Source organism: Corvus hawaiiensis, chromosome W (genome assembly GCF_020740725.1).
Source record: "Corvus hawaiiensis isolate bCorHaw1 chromosome W, bCorHaw1.pri.cur, whole genome shotgun sequence".
NCBI lineage: Eukaryota > Metazoa > Chordata > Aves > Passeriformes > Corvidae > Corvus > Corvus hawaiiensis.
The window spans coordinates 233,026-249,049 of record NC_063254.1 but is presented as its reverse complement, the minus strand read 5'-3'; the positions used below and the strand labels follow the sequence as shown (position 1 = coordinate 249,049).

Below are 16,024 nucleotides of genomic sequence, written 5' to 3'. Positions count from 1 at the left end.
CTCGGCACTGGTGAGGCCATACCTAAAATCCTGTGTCCAGTTCTGGGCCCCTCACTACAAGACAGACTGGGTACTGGAGCAATTTCAGAGAAGGGCAACAAAGCTGGTGAAGGGTCTAGAGGGTAAGTCCTATGAGGAGCAGCTGAGGGAGCTGGGGTTGTTTAGCCTGGAGGAAACGAGGCTCAGAGTAGCCCTTATCATTCTCTACAACTACCTGAAAGGAGGTTGTAGCCAGGTGGTCAGCCTCTTCTCCCAGGCAGCTAATGACAGGACAAGAAGACAGAGCTTCAATTTGCACCTGGGGAGTTTCAGACCGGACATCAGGAGGAATTTTTTCATGGAAGATATTGTTAAACATTGGAATGGACTGCCCAAGGAGGTCATACAGTCACCATCCCCAGAGGTTCAAGAAACAACTGGATGTGCCACTTAGTGGCATGGTCTACTTCACAAGGTGGTGATCAGTCAAAGGTTGGACTCGATCTCCGAGGTCTTTTTCAACCTTAATGTATCTGGGATTCTGATTCTGTAACACCTTTTTATGGGTAGGGTTTTCAAGCTGATAGCTGTATACAGCTGTCTTGTATGCAGTTCAGAAGCATGGATAAACTGTTTAGTGGAACTATTAATCGCAAACATAAATGACAGTCAAATAAACATACTGATGAAGCGGTGCCTTTAAAAATATCAATCTTACATATTGATATGGAAAGAAGGTGGTTTTGTTCTTTCACCCCATAGCTTTTATTTTGTGAACTAAATTAACTGAGCATTGACTATAAGGGTAATATCAGAAGAAAAAGGATTTAATTCAAATGCAGAATATAAGTAATGAGTTTTCCTTCTAAGACTACATCTGTTCTTGTAAGTACTAGAGTAGTACTATTAAAATGTGACTTTGATTAAATCTTCAAATAGGGACATTCAGAAATTTCAATTCTTAAGCTTGAATTCAAGTTTTGCATAGATATGTCTTTCTCACTTAAAGAAGAAAATCAGAAAACATTTGCTGTCCTTAGTTAAAATGCTTTGACCTCAATGCAATGGATATTTTGGTTACATTTTAAAACTGATCTGTTAATTAAGTCATATCCAATTAAACAGAAAACAGAATGAGTCTCTACTGTCAAACTGGCTGTAGTAAAAGCACATTCCAAGTCATCTTAATATTTGTAGTGTATGATCAAGTAAACATCGAAGTTACCAGGAAAACAGTGAAGTTTGGTTTAGATTTGCATTTAGAAGAAATCTAAACAGAGGTGTTTTATGATGCTTTGAAGTGTTGGAACTCTTACAAAATGCTCTCTTGAGGTTTATGCTAATTAAACACTTCTGAAATTAAATTATAGTATTGTATGCCTAAAACTCAACTTTTCCTTTAAAAATGCTTTTATTCCCTTACCTCCTCTGTTTTCACTTGTCAAGCCTTTGAAAGTCTTAAAGTCCATATAAAGAGCCAAAAAGCCCTTACTGGAGTATTCGCAAAAAACCTAATCAAAGCTTCATTATTTGTTTTGTTATATTTGAAATTCAAATCCAGTGAATTAAGGCATAATCTCTGTACTGTAACACAAGTGCAATGCAATTCAAAACGTGGTCCAGTATACCAAATATGTTGCTGAAGTTAGGTATACTGCTTAACACTTGAACTAATATTCTAGAAGAGCCCTGTGTATCCAATGTGAATGTTTTAATAAAAAGCTTATTCCAATAGATATTTTAAAGCTATGCTTTAAAACAAATAGTAGTACTAATTGTTAACAATTTGACCTTTTAGCACTTCTGTCACTACACTTATGTAACTATATTTCTAGCACTCTTGCTCTGTATAAATTAGCTTTAAATTCATTATTTATAGCAGAAATTTCTAAATGCATCTTGCCTTATATTGTTTCACTATAAGCTGTCATTAAAAAAACTTCTATCTCTGCTATTTCAGATAAGTTACAATATTTTTATTTTTTTGCTTAATTAAGCAATTAACTTACAATGTGCCTTATTAAATCTTTTGAACTTATGAGTGTCCTTTTTTCTTTTTCACTCCTTTCTGCTCTCACTCTCTTTCTCTCTCTTTTTTTTCTTTTTAGTTGATGATTACTTAGCCATTTTCCACCAAGACTTAGAATACCCTTTTCTAACTATACTTGCATTTTTTGATAATTTTCATTTTTCCACTTTGCTTCTACTTCTGATACTTATTCCTCTTTCTTCTGTTTCCTCAATTCTTTGTTGTCTTATACCTCATTCTTTAAATGGGCCAGATAGAAACTGACTCTTGGCTCTGTTTTACTTGTTTTTGCTGGGTAATCTCATTCAGTCACGTTCATTCAAGAATTATGTTAACAATTCTAGAAGTCACATTTTTCTTTTAAGTCATACTTTAATTTTTCCAAAAGTGTGTTTCTCTGCCACTGCTCCTTTGTAACCAAAATATACGTTTTGTCCTGCACACTTGCAGTATTGTATAAATTCTCGTTTTAACTAACTCTTTGTGTCCTTTCTCCTTTCTTTTAATACTCTGTAAATTCATTTGCATCTTATCAGCACTTTCTCATTTTCCCAAAGCCTATGCCATTTTCAAATTTTCTACAAAAGTCCAACAGCTAGAATTCCATTGCTGCTTCTTGCTTGTTCCATATCATATGTTCTGTCTCCCCTTCTCCCTGCCCTGCCTGAATTGCTCTGCTGCTGCAGTATTTCTTATTCTGTCAAAGATCCTTTACAGTATTCTCTGTCTACTTGATCAAATCTATTAACAGTATTTCAGATATTGCTCTGAACCATCTGTTTCTTTTGTCAGAGAAATTTTGCAACTGACACGTTGACAGAGAGGTGAGGATGTATAGTATAATATTACAAGTAATTCTTTATTCATGGTCATGAGGTATCCCATTCAAATTGGGGTACATCGAATGTGATTTCACACATGGTTCTTTTACCTTTCAAGTGTTCAGATACAACATCATTTGACCAATCATTAATTAACACACGCATATTAGTGTTTTGCAAAGCAACTATAATTCTATGGCATCATTGTCCATCTGATTTTTTTCATGATTGAGATGTGCCTAGAGTGGGTCTTCCTACAGTTACTTGTCTATGATGCCAGATAATGGGAGGGTTTCACAGAGGTGTTAGAGGGGCTAGGATAATGTAATTATCTTGATAGTCTGGGGCTATCCTTTATTCTTCAGCATGGGGTCTGTCCTTCTTCTTGCAATGAGCTGGGGTCCTTTAGTCATTTGAACTTAACCATGACTATGCAGTATACAATGTTAACTATATATCTTAAGAATTATAGAATGGTTTGGCTTGGAAGGGTCCTTAAGGATCATCTAATTCCACCCCCCCTGCAATGGATACCTTTCACTAGACCAAGTTACTCAGAGCCCCATCCAACCTGGCCTTGAACACTTCCAGGATGGGCCATCCACAACTTCTCTGGGCAATCTGTTCCAGTGCCTCACGACCCTCACAGTAAAGAATTTCTTCCTAATATCTAACCTAAAGCTGCCCTCTTTGAGTTTAAAGCCATTCCCCCTTGTTCTATCACTACATGCCCTTGTAAAAAGTCCCTCTCCAGCCTTCTTGTAGATCCCTTTCAGGTACTGAAAGGCCACAGTAAACTCACCCTTGAGCCTTCTCCAGGCTGAATAACCCCAAGTCTCTCAGCCTTTCCTAATAGGAGGGGTGTTCCATCCCTCTAATCATCTTCATGGCCCTCCTCTGGACTTGCTCCAACAGGTCAATGTCCTTCCTGTGCTGGGGACCCCAGAGCTGGATGCAGTATTCCAGGTGGGGTCTCACCAGAGCAGAGTAGAGGGGCAAAATCACCACCCTCAACCTTCCGGTCGCACTGATTTTGATGCAGCCCAGGGTACAATTGGCTTTCTAGGCCACAAGTGCACATGACTGGGGCATGTCCAGCCTCTCATTCACTGGTATCCCCCAAGTCAGAATAAAAATTTAATAGGGAAATTAAAGGAAAAACAAAATGAAAACACTGGTTCAAACTCACAGAGTCAGGATACAACCTGACACCCTGTTAGTCAGGGTGGCGGTAGCAGTCCAAAAAAATGGTGGCTGCAGTCCTCCTGAAGTGGTGGATGTGGTTCTGTTGAAGCGTTGATCCTGTAGAAAGGGTCTGCTCTTCCTCAGAAGGTCTAGTGGTGGCTATGTAGCTCCTTTCCTCTGGGAATCCAGTGGAAAGGGTGTCTGTGGTGTTCGGAATCTCATATTATATCCAGGATGGAATGCTTGGTTCCTCCTTCTGGGTGGAGCATCTCACAATGGGATGATGAGTCATGAGGCCAGGCATTGATGGGCTCATTAACAGTCTGGAGGGGGGAGGCAAGGAAACACTGCCCCACCTGGTTTCAACAGCTCATGAGGATGGTAATAGAATACACTGCAACCCAGGACAGGGGTACCATGCCTCCAAAGCACTTGCTTTTCCAGCCCCAAGATGGTGTTACGGGCAGTAGCGCGAGGCACAGGGTAGGTCTCCAACCATCCAGTAGTGGCTTCTACCATTGTGAGCACATAGCGCTTGCTTTGGTGCGTTTGAGGCAGTGTGATGTAATCAATCTGCCAGGCCTCCCCATACTTGTATTTGGACCATCGCCCACCGTAGCACAGCGGTTTCACTCGCTTTGCCTGCTTAATCACAGTGCATGTCTCACAATCATGGATCACCTGGGAGATACTGTCCATGGTTAGATCCACCCCTCGGTCTCGTGCCCACCTATAGGTGGCATCTCTGCCTTGATGACCTGAGGCATCACGGGCCCATTGAGCTAGGAACAACTCTCCCTTGTGTTTCTAATCCAAGTCTATCTGTAACACTTCTATCTTTGCAGCCTGATCTACCTGCTTGTTGTTTTGGTGTTCCTCATTAGCCCGACTCTTGGGGACATGGACATCTACATGGCGGACTTTCACAACCAGCTTTCTTACTCGGGCAGCGATGTCTTTCCACTCTACAGCAGCCCAGATTGGTTTTTTCCTATGCTGCCAATTAGCCTTTTCCCACTTTTCCAGCCATCCCCACAGAGCATTGGCTACCATCCATGAATCAGTGTAGAGGTAGAGCTTTGGCCACTTCTCTCTTTCAGCAATGTCCAGGGCTAGTTGAACAGCTTTGAGTTCAGCAAGTTGGCTCGATCCACCTTCTCCTTCAGTAGCTTCTGCAACCCGTCATGTGGGACTCCATACGGCTGCTTTCCACTTTCGTTTCATCCCTACGATGCGACAAGAACCGTCGGTGAAAAGAGCGTAGTGTGTGTCTTCTGCTGGCAGCTGGTTGTATGGTGGAGCTTCTTCAGCACGTGTCGCTTGTTCTTGTTCTTCTTCATCAGTGAGACCAATGTTTTCACCTTCAGGCCAATTTGTGACTATTTCCAAAATCCCAGGGCAATTCAGTTTTCCGATATGGGTGTGCTGTGTGATGAGAGCAATCCATTTGCTCCATGTGGCATTGGTGGCATGGTGAGTAGAGGGAACCTTTGCTTTGAACATCCACCCCAGCACCGGTAGTCGGGGGTGCCAGGAGGAGTTGTGCCTCAGTGCCGATAACTTCTGAGGCGGCTTGGATTCCTTCATAGGCTGCCAGGATTTCCCTCTCTGTTGGAGTGTAGTTGGCTTCAGACCCTCTGTAGCTTCGGCTCCAAAATCCCAGTGGTTGACCTCGAGTCTCACCAGGCACCTTCTGCCAAAGGCTCCAGGACAGACCAAGGCTCCCATCTGCAGAGTAGAGCACGTTCTTCACTTCGGGTCCTGTCCTGACTGGGCCAAGGGCTACCGCATGAGCGATCTCCTGCTTAATCTGGGCAAAGGCTTGTTGCTGTTCAGGGCCCCAATGGAAATCATTCTTCTTGCGGGTAACCAGGTAGAGAGGACTCACGATCTGCCTATACTCAGGAATGTGCATCCTCCAAAAGCCTATGGCACCTAGGAAAGCTTGTGTTTCCTTCTTGTTGGTTGGTGGAGACATTGCTGTGATCTTATTGACGACCTCAGTGGGAATCTGACGCGGTCCATCTTGCCATTTCACTCCCAGGAACTGGATCTCTCGAGCAGGTCCCTTGACTTTGCTGTTCTTGATGGCAAAATCAGCTTCCAGGAGAATCTGGGTGATCTTCTCTCCTTTCTCACACACTTCTGCTGCAGTGTTCCACCACACAATGATGTCATCAATGTACTGCAGATGTTCTGGAGCCTCACCCTTTTCTAGTGCAGTCTGGATCAGTCTATGGCAGAAGGTAGGACTGTGCTTCCACCCCTGGGGCAGTTGGTTCCAGGTGTACTGCACACCCCTCCAAGTGAAGGCAAACTGAGGCCTGCACTCTGGTGCCAGAGGAATGGAGAAAAATGCATTGGCAATGTCAATAGTGGCGTACCACTTCGCTGCTTTGGACTCCAGCTCGTACTGGAGCTCCAACATGTCTGGCACAGCAGCGCTCAATGGTGGAGTGTAGCAGGTTGGGTTTGTAACCAGGCAGAAACACCAATTTAGTGTAGTGGTTTGGTCCAAAATACTCATTACTGTTTACCTTCTGTGAGATAAGAATTAGGAGAAACGCAAAGCAGGCACCAAACTTGAAAGAATATAAAGAAGTTTATTAACAGACCTAAAAGAAGAAAAAAAAAATCATACCACACATTCAGAACTCTTCTCCTCCCCCTGGCCCACCTTTCTCCCTTCTCCCAGTGACAATGTTAAAAGACAACCCTTAAGATGTTCAGTCTGTTTATCACTTCCATAATAACCTTGTTCAGTCCATTTAGGAAGAGGAGTCTCTCTGCTCGCATGCGAGTCCCTTCCCGCAACTTGCAGCTTTTCCCACAACTGCTTTCGAGGGTCCACTCTTGAAGTTTTTTGGGGTACAATTTTAAGGTTGAGCCGTTCAGAAACAAAAGTTCTCTTCACCCATCTCTGGGAGCATTTCATCTCTAAGAACAGAGGCCCTTCTCCTTCCCTGGGAGCAAAGGGTCTTCCTCACCTTCATCTTTAGGACTATCTCTCCCTGTTCAAACTTCTCATGAAATTACAGCTGCGTTAGCATCTGCCTATCTCAGCACAGGTGCTTTTGCTTACGAGTTGAACACTCCACCCCCCCATATCTTCATGAAATTACAATGGGTACTCTGTTACATCATAGCTTTACAACAGAATTTCAGCTTTAAGCATCTCCTCTTTCTCTTCCCTCAGGTTTTCAGCTCTTCATAGCACCTAAAAGGGTTCATCTCACCTAGGCCTTGCAGCTGGAATGTTGCTTATCACTGTTGGTCACATGACCTCTGTCGGGGGGGGGGGGGGGGGGGGGGGGGGGGGGGCGGGGAGCCGAGCGCCCAGCCTGGCCCGAGCAGGGCCTGGGCCGGGCCCGCTGGGCCCCCACATGGGGCCCGCAGCCACCTGTCCCAGCACCAGAAACGAGACAGCGAGACTCTGCCTCGGGGTTTCCTATTCTTAAGTGTGGATCACAGAGGCGGTCACAACTTTAAGTGGCTTAAAGAATTGTCCATATTCAAACTGGCCAGCTGCTAGGTTCTGTCAGGTCACAGAGGAAGCTGTAAGCACCCCTTTGCAAGAACATCACTTCCGGGACTATGCTTGCTAACCCATGACATGGAGTCACTTCATTCAAGGCACGATAGTCCACAGTCAATCTCCATTGTCCTTCCGATTTGCGCGCAGGCCAGATGTGGCTGTTGAAGGGTGAGTGGGTTTTGCTGATCACCCCTTGGCTCTCCAGCTCATGGATCATCTTGTGGATGGGGATCACAGCATCTCGAATTGTCTGGTACTGTCGACGATGCACTGTCGAGGTAGCAATTGGTACTCGTTGTTCTTCCCCCTTCAGAAGGCCTAGTGCAGATGGGTTCTCTGATAGTCCAGGCAAAGCGTTCAATTGCTTAATGCCCTCTGTCTCCACAGCAGCTATTCCAAAAGCCCACCTGAGTCCCTTTGGGTCTCTGAAATACCCGCTTCCGAGGAAGTCTATGACCAAAATTCACGTGGCCTCTGGACCAGTCACAATGAGATGTTTCTTCCACTTATTTCCAGTCAGGCTCACCTCAGCTTCCACCAGGGTCAAATTTTGTGATCCATCTGTTATAATGATGCCTTTTCCTGGTCTTAAAATCAAGAGTCATACACGGTTAGAAGGGGAAAAGGGATTTTACCTTGGTATTTATTTTAAGGATCCTTAGGTGCACACATCCAGGTCAAATGCACCAAAATGCACCCCGCAAAATGCCCCCCCAAAAGATCTGGTATAACATTATAGGTTTTGCTAATTAGCATATCTATCAAAGATTCCCCAATGAGAGGCTCAAGCGAGCTCCCCTCCCCAAGGAACCCTCTCCTGGATGGTTCTATCTTAGTTTACAGAATGTGTTCTGGAGGGGACCTTGGGGTTTGGGGCACACTGATCCCTAGCTACGAAGCTTCTAAAATGTTTAGTCTCTCAGCTTGACAAACAAGTCCAAGAATGTAGGCAAAAAGCACTAAGAATACAGAAGTTGTAAAAAAGGTATAACAGGTATTAAAGAAAAGGCAAAAAATCTTCATGGCATCAACACCAGCAATAGAAACAGATTCTACCCCACATCTTGCGATGGGATTATTGTACACTGCGCACCAGTGTCAACCAAGGCATCATATTTTTGTGGTTCTGATGTACCAGGCGAACGAATCCACACAGTCCAAAAAACACGGTTTCCCCTGGCCTCTACCTGGCTAGAGGCAGGGCCCCTCTATGCCTGGTTATCCTTCTTTCCCTGGGCATACATCTTAGAGGTTCCTTCAAGGGGATCAGACATGTCGTCTTCTCTTCCATCATATCTGGCAGTTCAGCTATGGGCAACTTGAGCTACTTCCTTTTTGGTGGAACTTCCTTTCTGAGTCTTGCGCTCCTTCAATTCATGCATTCATGCTGCCAGAGCAGAAGTGGGTTGTCCCTCCCACCTCCTCATGTTTTCCCTACTATCATACAGGAAATACCACAGCTCACTTCGTGGGATGTACCTTCTCTCTATCTCTGGGGAACGTCTGCGTTTGGTAGCAGAATCTCTGATCTGTACTGCTGAGATTTGGAGAAGGGCCTCTTTAATCTTCTTCTTGAGTTCCTGGTGATTCTTCTCCATCTTCTCTTCCACTTTCTGCAGACGTGTTTCAACAGCTGCAATTCTTGCATGTGTTGGGCCATGCACGGAATCTGCATATGCTCGGAGCTTCATCGCCATATCCTGCACGGCCTCATTCCCACTGTCATCCAGTTTCATTATTGCTAAAGCAGAAGCATATTCTTGTGGCCCAAGTCGTATGAGTTTTCACCACATCACTGGGTGAACTCTGACCCTGTCTGGACTCCTCAGTCCTGGGTCATTCATGTAGACAATCTCTACCACTGCTAGGTCTCTCAGGCGTTGGATCCCTTGTTCTATCGTCTTCCACGGGGTTTGCTGCATATAGAAATCATCTGCGCACAGATATCTTTCATTCATGCCTGTCAAAACCCATGTCCAGAGACTGTCAGATTCAGCCCTCCTTATTATTGCTTGGTCGATAGCTGGATCATGTGACAGAGATCCCAAATGCCTGGCTTCAGCACCATCCAGCATCACATCATCTCCTGCCGCATCCCAAATACGGACCATCCAACTTATTATGGATTCATCAGACCGTCGGGTAGAGTCCTTTCTTAGGCCACGAAGGTCCTTTATGGACATGGACTCAGTAATGGTTTCTGTGCCTGAGTCAGTGGGTGGCTTTGAGGTTCCTTCCCCTGCATCATCCTCATCTTTCACTGGACGATCAGTTTTGGTTGTGTGCTTTTTCCTCGTGACAGGAGCCACTGTCAGTGCCTTAGACTCTCCATCTGGTTTGGGCTTGCTGTCTGGTTTATCTGCAGCCTGAGTGACTGGGGTGTCTTCAGGCTTTGCCGATTTATCTTCGTGCCCCTCTACCTTTACCTGCTGCAGTGTGCGATAGGCATGTGCCAAAGCCCAACATATTGCAATGATCTCTTTCTCATTAGACTTGTCATTGTATTTCTCTTTCAGATATTTTGCCACCTCAGATGGGTTCTGAATTTGTTCAGGGGGGAAATTCCAAGCTATTGGGTCAGAGAATTTCTTCAGGCCCATATCCTCCCATTCCCCACACCACTCAGGATTTTCCACACCTTGGTCAGGTGTCTCATCAGTCACCCTGGAAATCGGAGCTCTCATTCTAGACAAGCTGCGAACCACATAAAGGAAGCTTACCAGATAAAATACCAGGAAGGTGGTCTCTTTAACATCCAGGGGAAACTGAACATTCTCAAAAGAGAACATATCAAATTTAAAGGGGATGGACATGAAAGGCTGGGAAACCCCATCTCCTCCTCTTCTAACAAACTGGGTGCAATTACTAATAAATTCCTAAAACAGGCTACTGAAACTAGGACTGGGATTAGGATGGAGAAACCACATACCATACACACTTCGAACAGCTGCCTGTACCTCTGTTGACTTCTTATAAATCATTATCACTGAGCACAGCAAAATAGAAATACGGATTCATGTCCCTGCTCGGCAAAAGTTACATATCAGGGACAAGATCGGAGCAATCTGTGGATAGGCAAACAGGCCTAGGGACCAGAAAGACATTAGTACATCAAGCCAGAGAGACATTATGAACTCAACCAACATGATGAGTACTTTACCCCAACACAAAGTAATTAAATTCAAACCAAAATGTAATTAGTACAGGTTTTTTCACTTTCCTTTGAGCCTCACGTTGGGCACCACTAATTATTTGTGCTGGTTTGGACAAATTTGGAGGAAAATTTCCTCTGATAGAAGGCAGGTTACAACCACTCCTCCCCTACCAGGTTCGGGAAAAAAGAAATTTTCCTCAGAGGAAAGTGAAAGCGATAAAAACTATTTATTTAACAAACACACAGGAAAAGGATAATAATGCTAAATAATAAAACATCTCGCTGTGGAGAGAAACCTGGGGAAATTTCAGAGTCCTTCCGTAGGTGTGGTCTCTCTCCTCCTCCTTGGAGCTGGGTTGGTGTGGGCCCACCCCGGGGCCTTGGTGGAAAATTCTCCTGATGTGTTCTGATGTTGAAACAGTCCAGAAGAGAAGAAGGGAAAAAACCCGAAGTCCCAGGAAAACAAAGTTCAACTCTCCATCTCCCTCTGGAGAAAAGGAGCCAAAAACTGGCTGAAAAGCAAGAAGGGTGCTTCCTCTGCTCTTGCTGCTGCAGCAGGACACAGAGGAGTGTGTGTATCTATGTCCTTGAACAGCTGCTTTGAAAAGTTCACTCAGTTTTTTTTTCCTCTCCCCCGTCTCGGGCTCAGTTTAAAGGCACAGAAAGGCACAAAGTTAATTTCTGGGCATAGAGCAGCGATAGGGGATACACATCATAAAGTCACCCCAAGACATTAAGTCTCATGAGATTCCCATGGGCCCATTTTTTAAGCTTGTCCACGTCCCTCTTCATGGCATCTTGTCCTTCAGGTTTGTCAACCTCACCACTCAGCTTGGTGTCCTCTAAAAAGTTGACGAGGGTGCACTTGATCCCTTCATCTATGTCATTAATGAAGATATTAAATAAAACTGGTCCCAATACAGCCCCCTCAGGGGCACCACTAGTCACTGATGTCCATCGGGAGTCTGAGCCATTGACCACTACCCTCTGGATGTGACCATCCAACCAATTCCTTATCCACCAGTCCACCCATCAAATCCTTGTCTCTCCAATTTTGAGAGAAGGATGTTGTTGGGGACCATGTTAAAGGCTTTACAGAAGTCCAGATAGATGGCATCTGTAGCCCTTCCCTTGTCCTCTGATGTAGTCACTCCATCATAGAAGCCCACTAGGTTTGTCAGGCAGGACTTGCCCTTGGTGAAGCCATGCCGGCTGTGCTGAATCACCTCCCTGTCCTCCATGTGCCTTAGAATAGCTTCCAGGAGGATCTCTTCCATTATTTTCCCAGTCACAGAGGTGAGGCTGACACATCAGTAGTTCTCAGGGTCCTCCTGGGATGAAGAAAGTTCATAGAAATGAATACTATAAAGACTGGTACGGTAGTTAGGGAATGAGATTTTCCAACACTGTCTTACATTCTCTTTCAGGGTTTTTCTTCTCCTTTGCCATGTGTGGGTCATTTTATGTTAACCTTTAGGAAAATATTCTTCTTACAGTTCCTCACTGTCTTCTTCTGTTTTACTTGTGAGGACATTTGTCAAACTTAATATTTTTTGATATTTTTCATGCTATTTTAATAGATATTTTTCATTTTTTTGCATTATTTAATTAGTTACTCTTTTAGGGGTACACAATAAATTGCAGATAACTACTTTTTTTCCAGATCAACATGATAACAAAAAAAAGATTCATAGTAACTTTACAGTTACTACATCAGCATCTTAAACTTCCAGACACAATCCAAGTTATTAAGCCCTAGCTGCTTCCTGACAAGAAACAAATGGGCTAGTTTAGAGGAGATATTAAACTTGCTTTCACTAGTTCTTTTTTTATTAAAAGCCTCAACTCTCTACTTTTGTGTGTGGTTTGGTTTTTAGACTGAATCTGGCTATGCATCAGAGTCAAGTTTACGACGCCACGGCTCCATGGTGTCTCTTGTTTCTGGAGCAAGTGGATACTCTGCAACATCCACCTCTTCATTCAAGGTTAGTGAATAACATTTTCTTAGTATTGGTGTTTAAATAACACACAAAACTAGAAAGTAAATAAGCTATGTGAAGACTTGTTCACACAATTATAAGAAAAAACCCTAAGCAAATCTTTGGTTTATTATAAGTGTTAGTAATTCAGCATGTAATGATGAACAGATCATACAGGAAACTTTTTAATGCCTCTATGCAGTTAACCCTCTTAAATTATGGCAAGGAAATCAAACCTGTGGGAGGATTTATTAGTCTTTCTTAGCATACTTTTGAGAAAATCAGGGCTTCTAAATGAAAGGAAATGCTGATTTTGTGACTTGACAAATGACAGCTTTCTTTGTTTCATGTGTATAAACATTTAACATTTGAAATTGGTTGGGGCAGAAGAGGAGCAGCACAAGAAAGGAGGGAGTAAAGGCTAGAACAAAGATCTTTAACTAGAACTGACTGTTTTCAGGCAAATAGGTATAAACCTCATAGTATGTAAGACTGTGTTTTTAACAAACTTTTATTGAATGCTCTAAAGTAGCAGATAAAGTCAAGATGAAAAATTGAGACCAGTGGACAAAATGAGTAAGAAACACTTTTATACAGTTTCTTATGTTGTTCTAACATTAACAGTATTTCATAGCTGCTGATATCTGAAATTTCTTTGGTGTGCTTAAAGAATTTGCTCTTCATAATTGCAGAAATCCTTTTTTCTTGGCATTGAACTATTGCTGAGCCTGTAGAAGCATTTGAGCCTTTTTTTGCTTGTATTTTCAGAAGGGCCATAGCTTACGTGAAAAGCTTGCAGAAATGGAAACCTTTAGAGACATTTTGTGTAGACAAGTTGATACTTTACAGAAATACTTTGATGCCTGTGCAGATGCAGTTTCCAAAGATGAACTCCAGAGGGATAAAGGTAAAACTGTAATTGAGAACTATTATCTCCATAGAATTTAACTTTTTACACAGTAATAGCTCTTGAAATAGTTACTATAGCATTTTATACCATATAAATGAAGTATGTATATTAAATTTAGTCTTTAGTAATGGGATCAATCATAGATATTTCTGCATACACTGTGTTAACTATTTTCACTTCAGAAGTTGGATTCCCATAAAAATCTGCTTAACTTAAATATTGACCTCTAGCTGTCAATTGTATAAATGATCTTTTAAGCATTTGATATTATATAACAATAATTGTTTACCCCATAACATGAATTCAAGTTTGTTTACTGCTGTGTCTCTGTCATGGTTTAACTCCAGCTGGCAACCAAGTACCATGCATCTGCTTGCTCACTTCCCCTTCACTCCCAATGGGATGGGGAGGAGAATCAGGAAAGAAAATAGAAGCCATGGGTTGAGAAAAGAACAGTTTATTTGAAACAAAGTAAAAGATAATAATAATAATAATAATTGTAATAAGAAGGAGAGGGAGAGAGGGAAATATAACCCAAGAAAGACAAGTGATGCACAATATAATTGCTCACCACCCACTGACCGATGCCCATCCCATTCACTAGCTGTGATCAGCCCCCTCTTCCAGGTAACTCCCCCCAGTTTATATACTGGGTATGACATTCTATGGTGTGGAATATCCCTTTGGCCAGTTCGGGTCACCTGTCCTGCCCATGCTTCCTCCCAGCCTTTTGTGCAGCTCCTCACTGGCAGAGCATGAGACACTGAAAAGTCCTTGACTTAGGTAAGCACTACTTAGCAACAACCAAAACATCAGTGTGTTATCAACATTATTCTCATACTGAATCCAAAACACAGCTCTGTACCAGCTACTGAGAAGAAAATGAACTCTATCCCAGCCAAAACCAGTCTCTTATCTTTATTTTGAAAAGCAATAGGTTATTAGTTTTAATAGGAACAATACATTCTTTAAAAAAGGCAAAGGTTCTGCTGTAATGAATGCTCCTGAGATGTATTGCCTGTAGCTTGAGCACTGAGTGCACACTGGAAGTCCTAGTAGACTCAGGTGTGGATGTCTACATCTCTCTGAATTGTTCTTCCCAGAGCACAGCTTGTTGTATTCATGCACTCTTCTGAGGCATTAATATTCATTCCCACATTTGTTCTGGCAGCCTGAAACTTTTGATAGTGAGAAACCAATAGATAAGTACCATTCCACTTCTTTGAGAACTTTCTAGTGTAAAAGAGTAGATAGTTGATCAACTGTGGCTCCTTGCTTATCCAGTTGTAACACCAAGATAATGTTCTTCTTACCATCAAATCAAGTGCTAAATTTCAACATTGAGCAAATGTTAGTCTCCTGATGGTTTCTGAAAGTAATGTTGATAGTGGTCAAAAAAAAAGAAGAGAAGGTGAGAGAAGGTGTGTGTCATGACTTATAGGAAAAAATCTTAAATGCTGCTTAGCCATGAAGATGCTCTTAATTCTTTTTTGCATACTAAAGACTTGGGAAAGCTTTCTCACTCCCATAACACACACTTTCTCACATTTAGTGGTAGAAGATGATGAAGATGATTTCCCTGTGATGCGTTCTGATGGGGATTTTTTACATAACAGTAACAGCAGTAAGGAAAAATGTAAGTGTGTCAACTTTTTCACTGAAAATTCATATGAATGGTATGATGTCTGATACAAGATGGGTATTTATGTTCTTTTCTAAGCAGAAAATGACAAGATAGTTATTTGAATGTATGTGACGGGACATTCTTATTCGTGTTAAGATAATCATGAAAAGCAGTTAAGGAATTATAATCTGAGTTATTCTTAATTCACACAAATATTAATGCAAGACTGTTAAGCTGGAATTTCCTATTCTGTGTCCAAAGCCATTTCCACTACAAAAATCTGTTGAAACAGCTGCATCATTTGTATACTGTGAACTGAGATTTGTAACAAGCAATTGCAGTTATTCTTGCAAGTATTATCTGCTTTAGGAGTGTGGTGAAGCACAATGCTTTTCCAGTTTGGTGTGCTCCATTATGGTTTTTCTAAATTCTATGTCTATGTATTGATTAAGTCAACATTGTTACTGAATATCACTCATCCTAGTTTTAGCACTTTTTAAAACTGTATTTTTCAGTGTTATGCTGAACAGAATTCTGATTTTTATTCTTATCTTAAATGATCTGGTTATAGTCGTTGTACTCACTGTATCCATTCAGTAAATGTGAATTCCTCATGCAAGTCTTGCTTTTTTAGAAATCTGATACATCTGGCCTGCCAGAAGTTGTATATGCATTTTAAAAAATTAATTTGCATTCTTCTTATACTTTCTCTTGTTTCCTGGCTGAAACTATTTCCATATTGACATTCTATAATGGTTGACAATTCAGTATTTGTTAGACTTTGGTTCACAAAATTTTGAAGCAGTAC

At 42.3% G+C, this 16,024-nt stretch overlaps 1 protein-coding gene across 2 annotated transcripts in view; it reads left to right on the top strand.

Moving 5' to 3' along the window:
- The window catches only part of LOC125319315 (ceramide transfer protein-like), a 240,791-nt gene that overhangs the window by 174,992 nt on the left and 49,775 nt on the right, over positions 1 to 16,024 (top strand). For both annotated transcript variants that reach the window (XM_048290427.1, XM_048290426.1), the window contains exons 4-6: positions 12,581 to 12,688; positions 13,451 to 13,589; positions 15,145 to 15,228. In XM_048290427.1, coding sequence (XP_048146384.1) covers positions 12,581 to 12,688; positions 13,451 to 13,589; positions 15,145 to 15,228 — 331 coding nt within the window. The remainder of the gene's footprint in view (positions 1 to 12,580; positions 12,689 to 13,450; positions 13,590 to 15,144; positions 15,229 to 16,024) is intronic.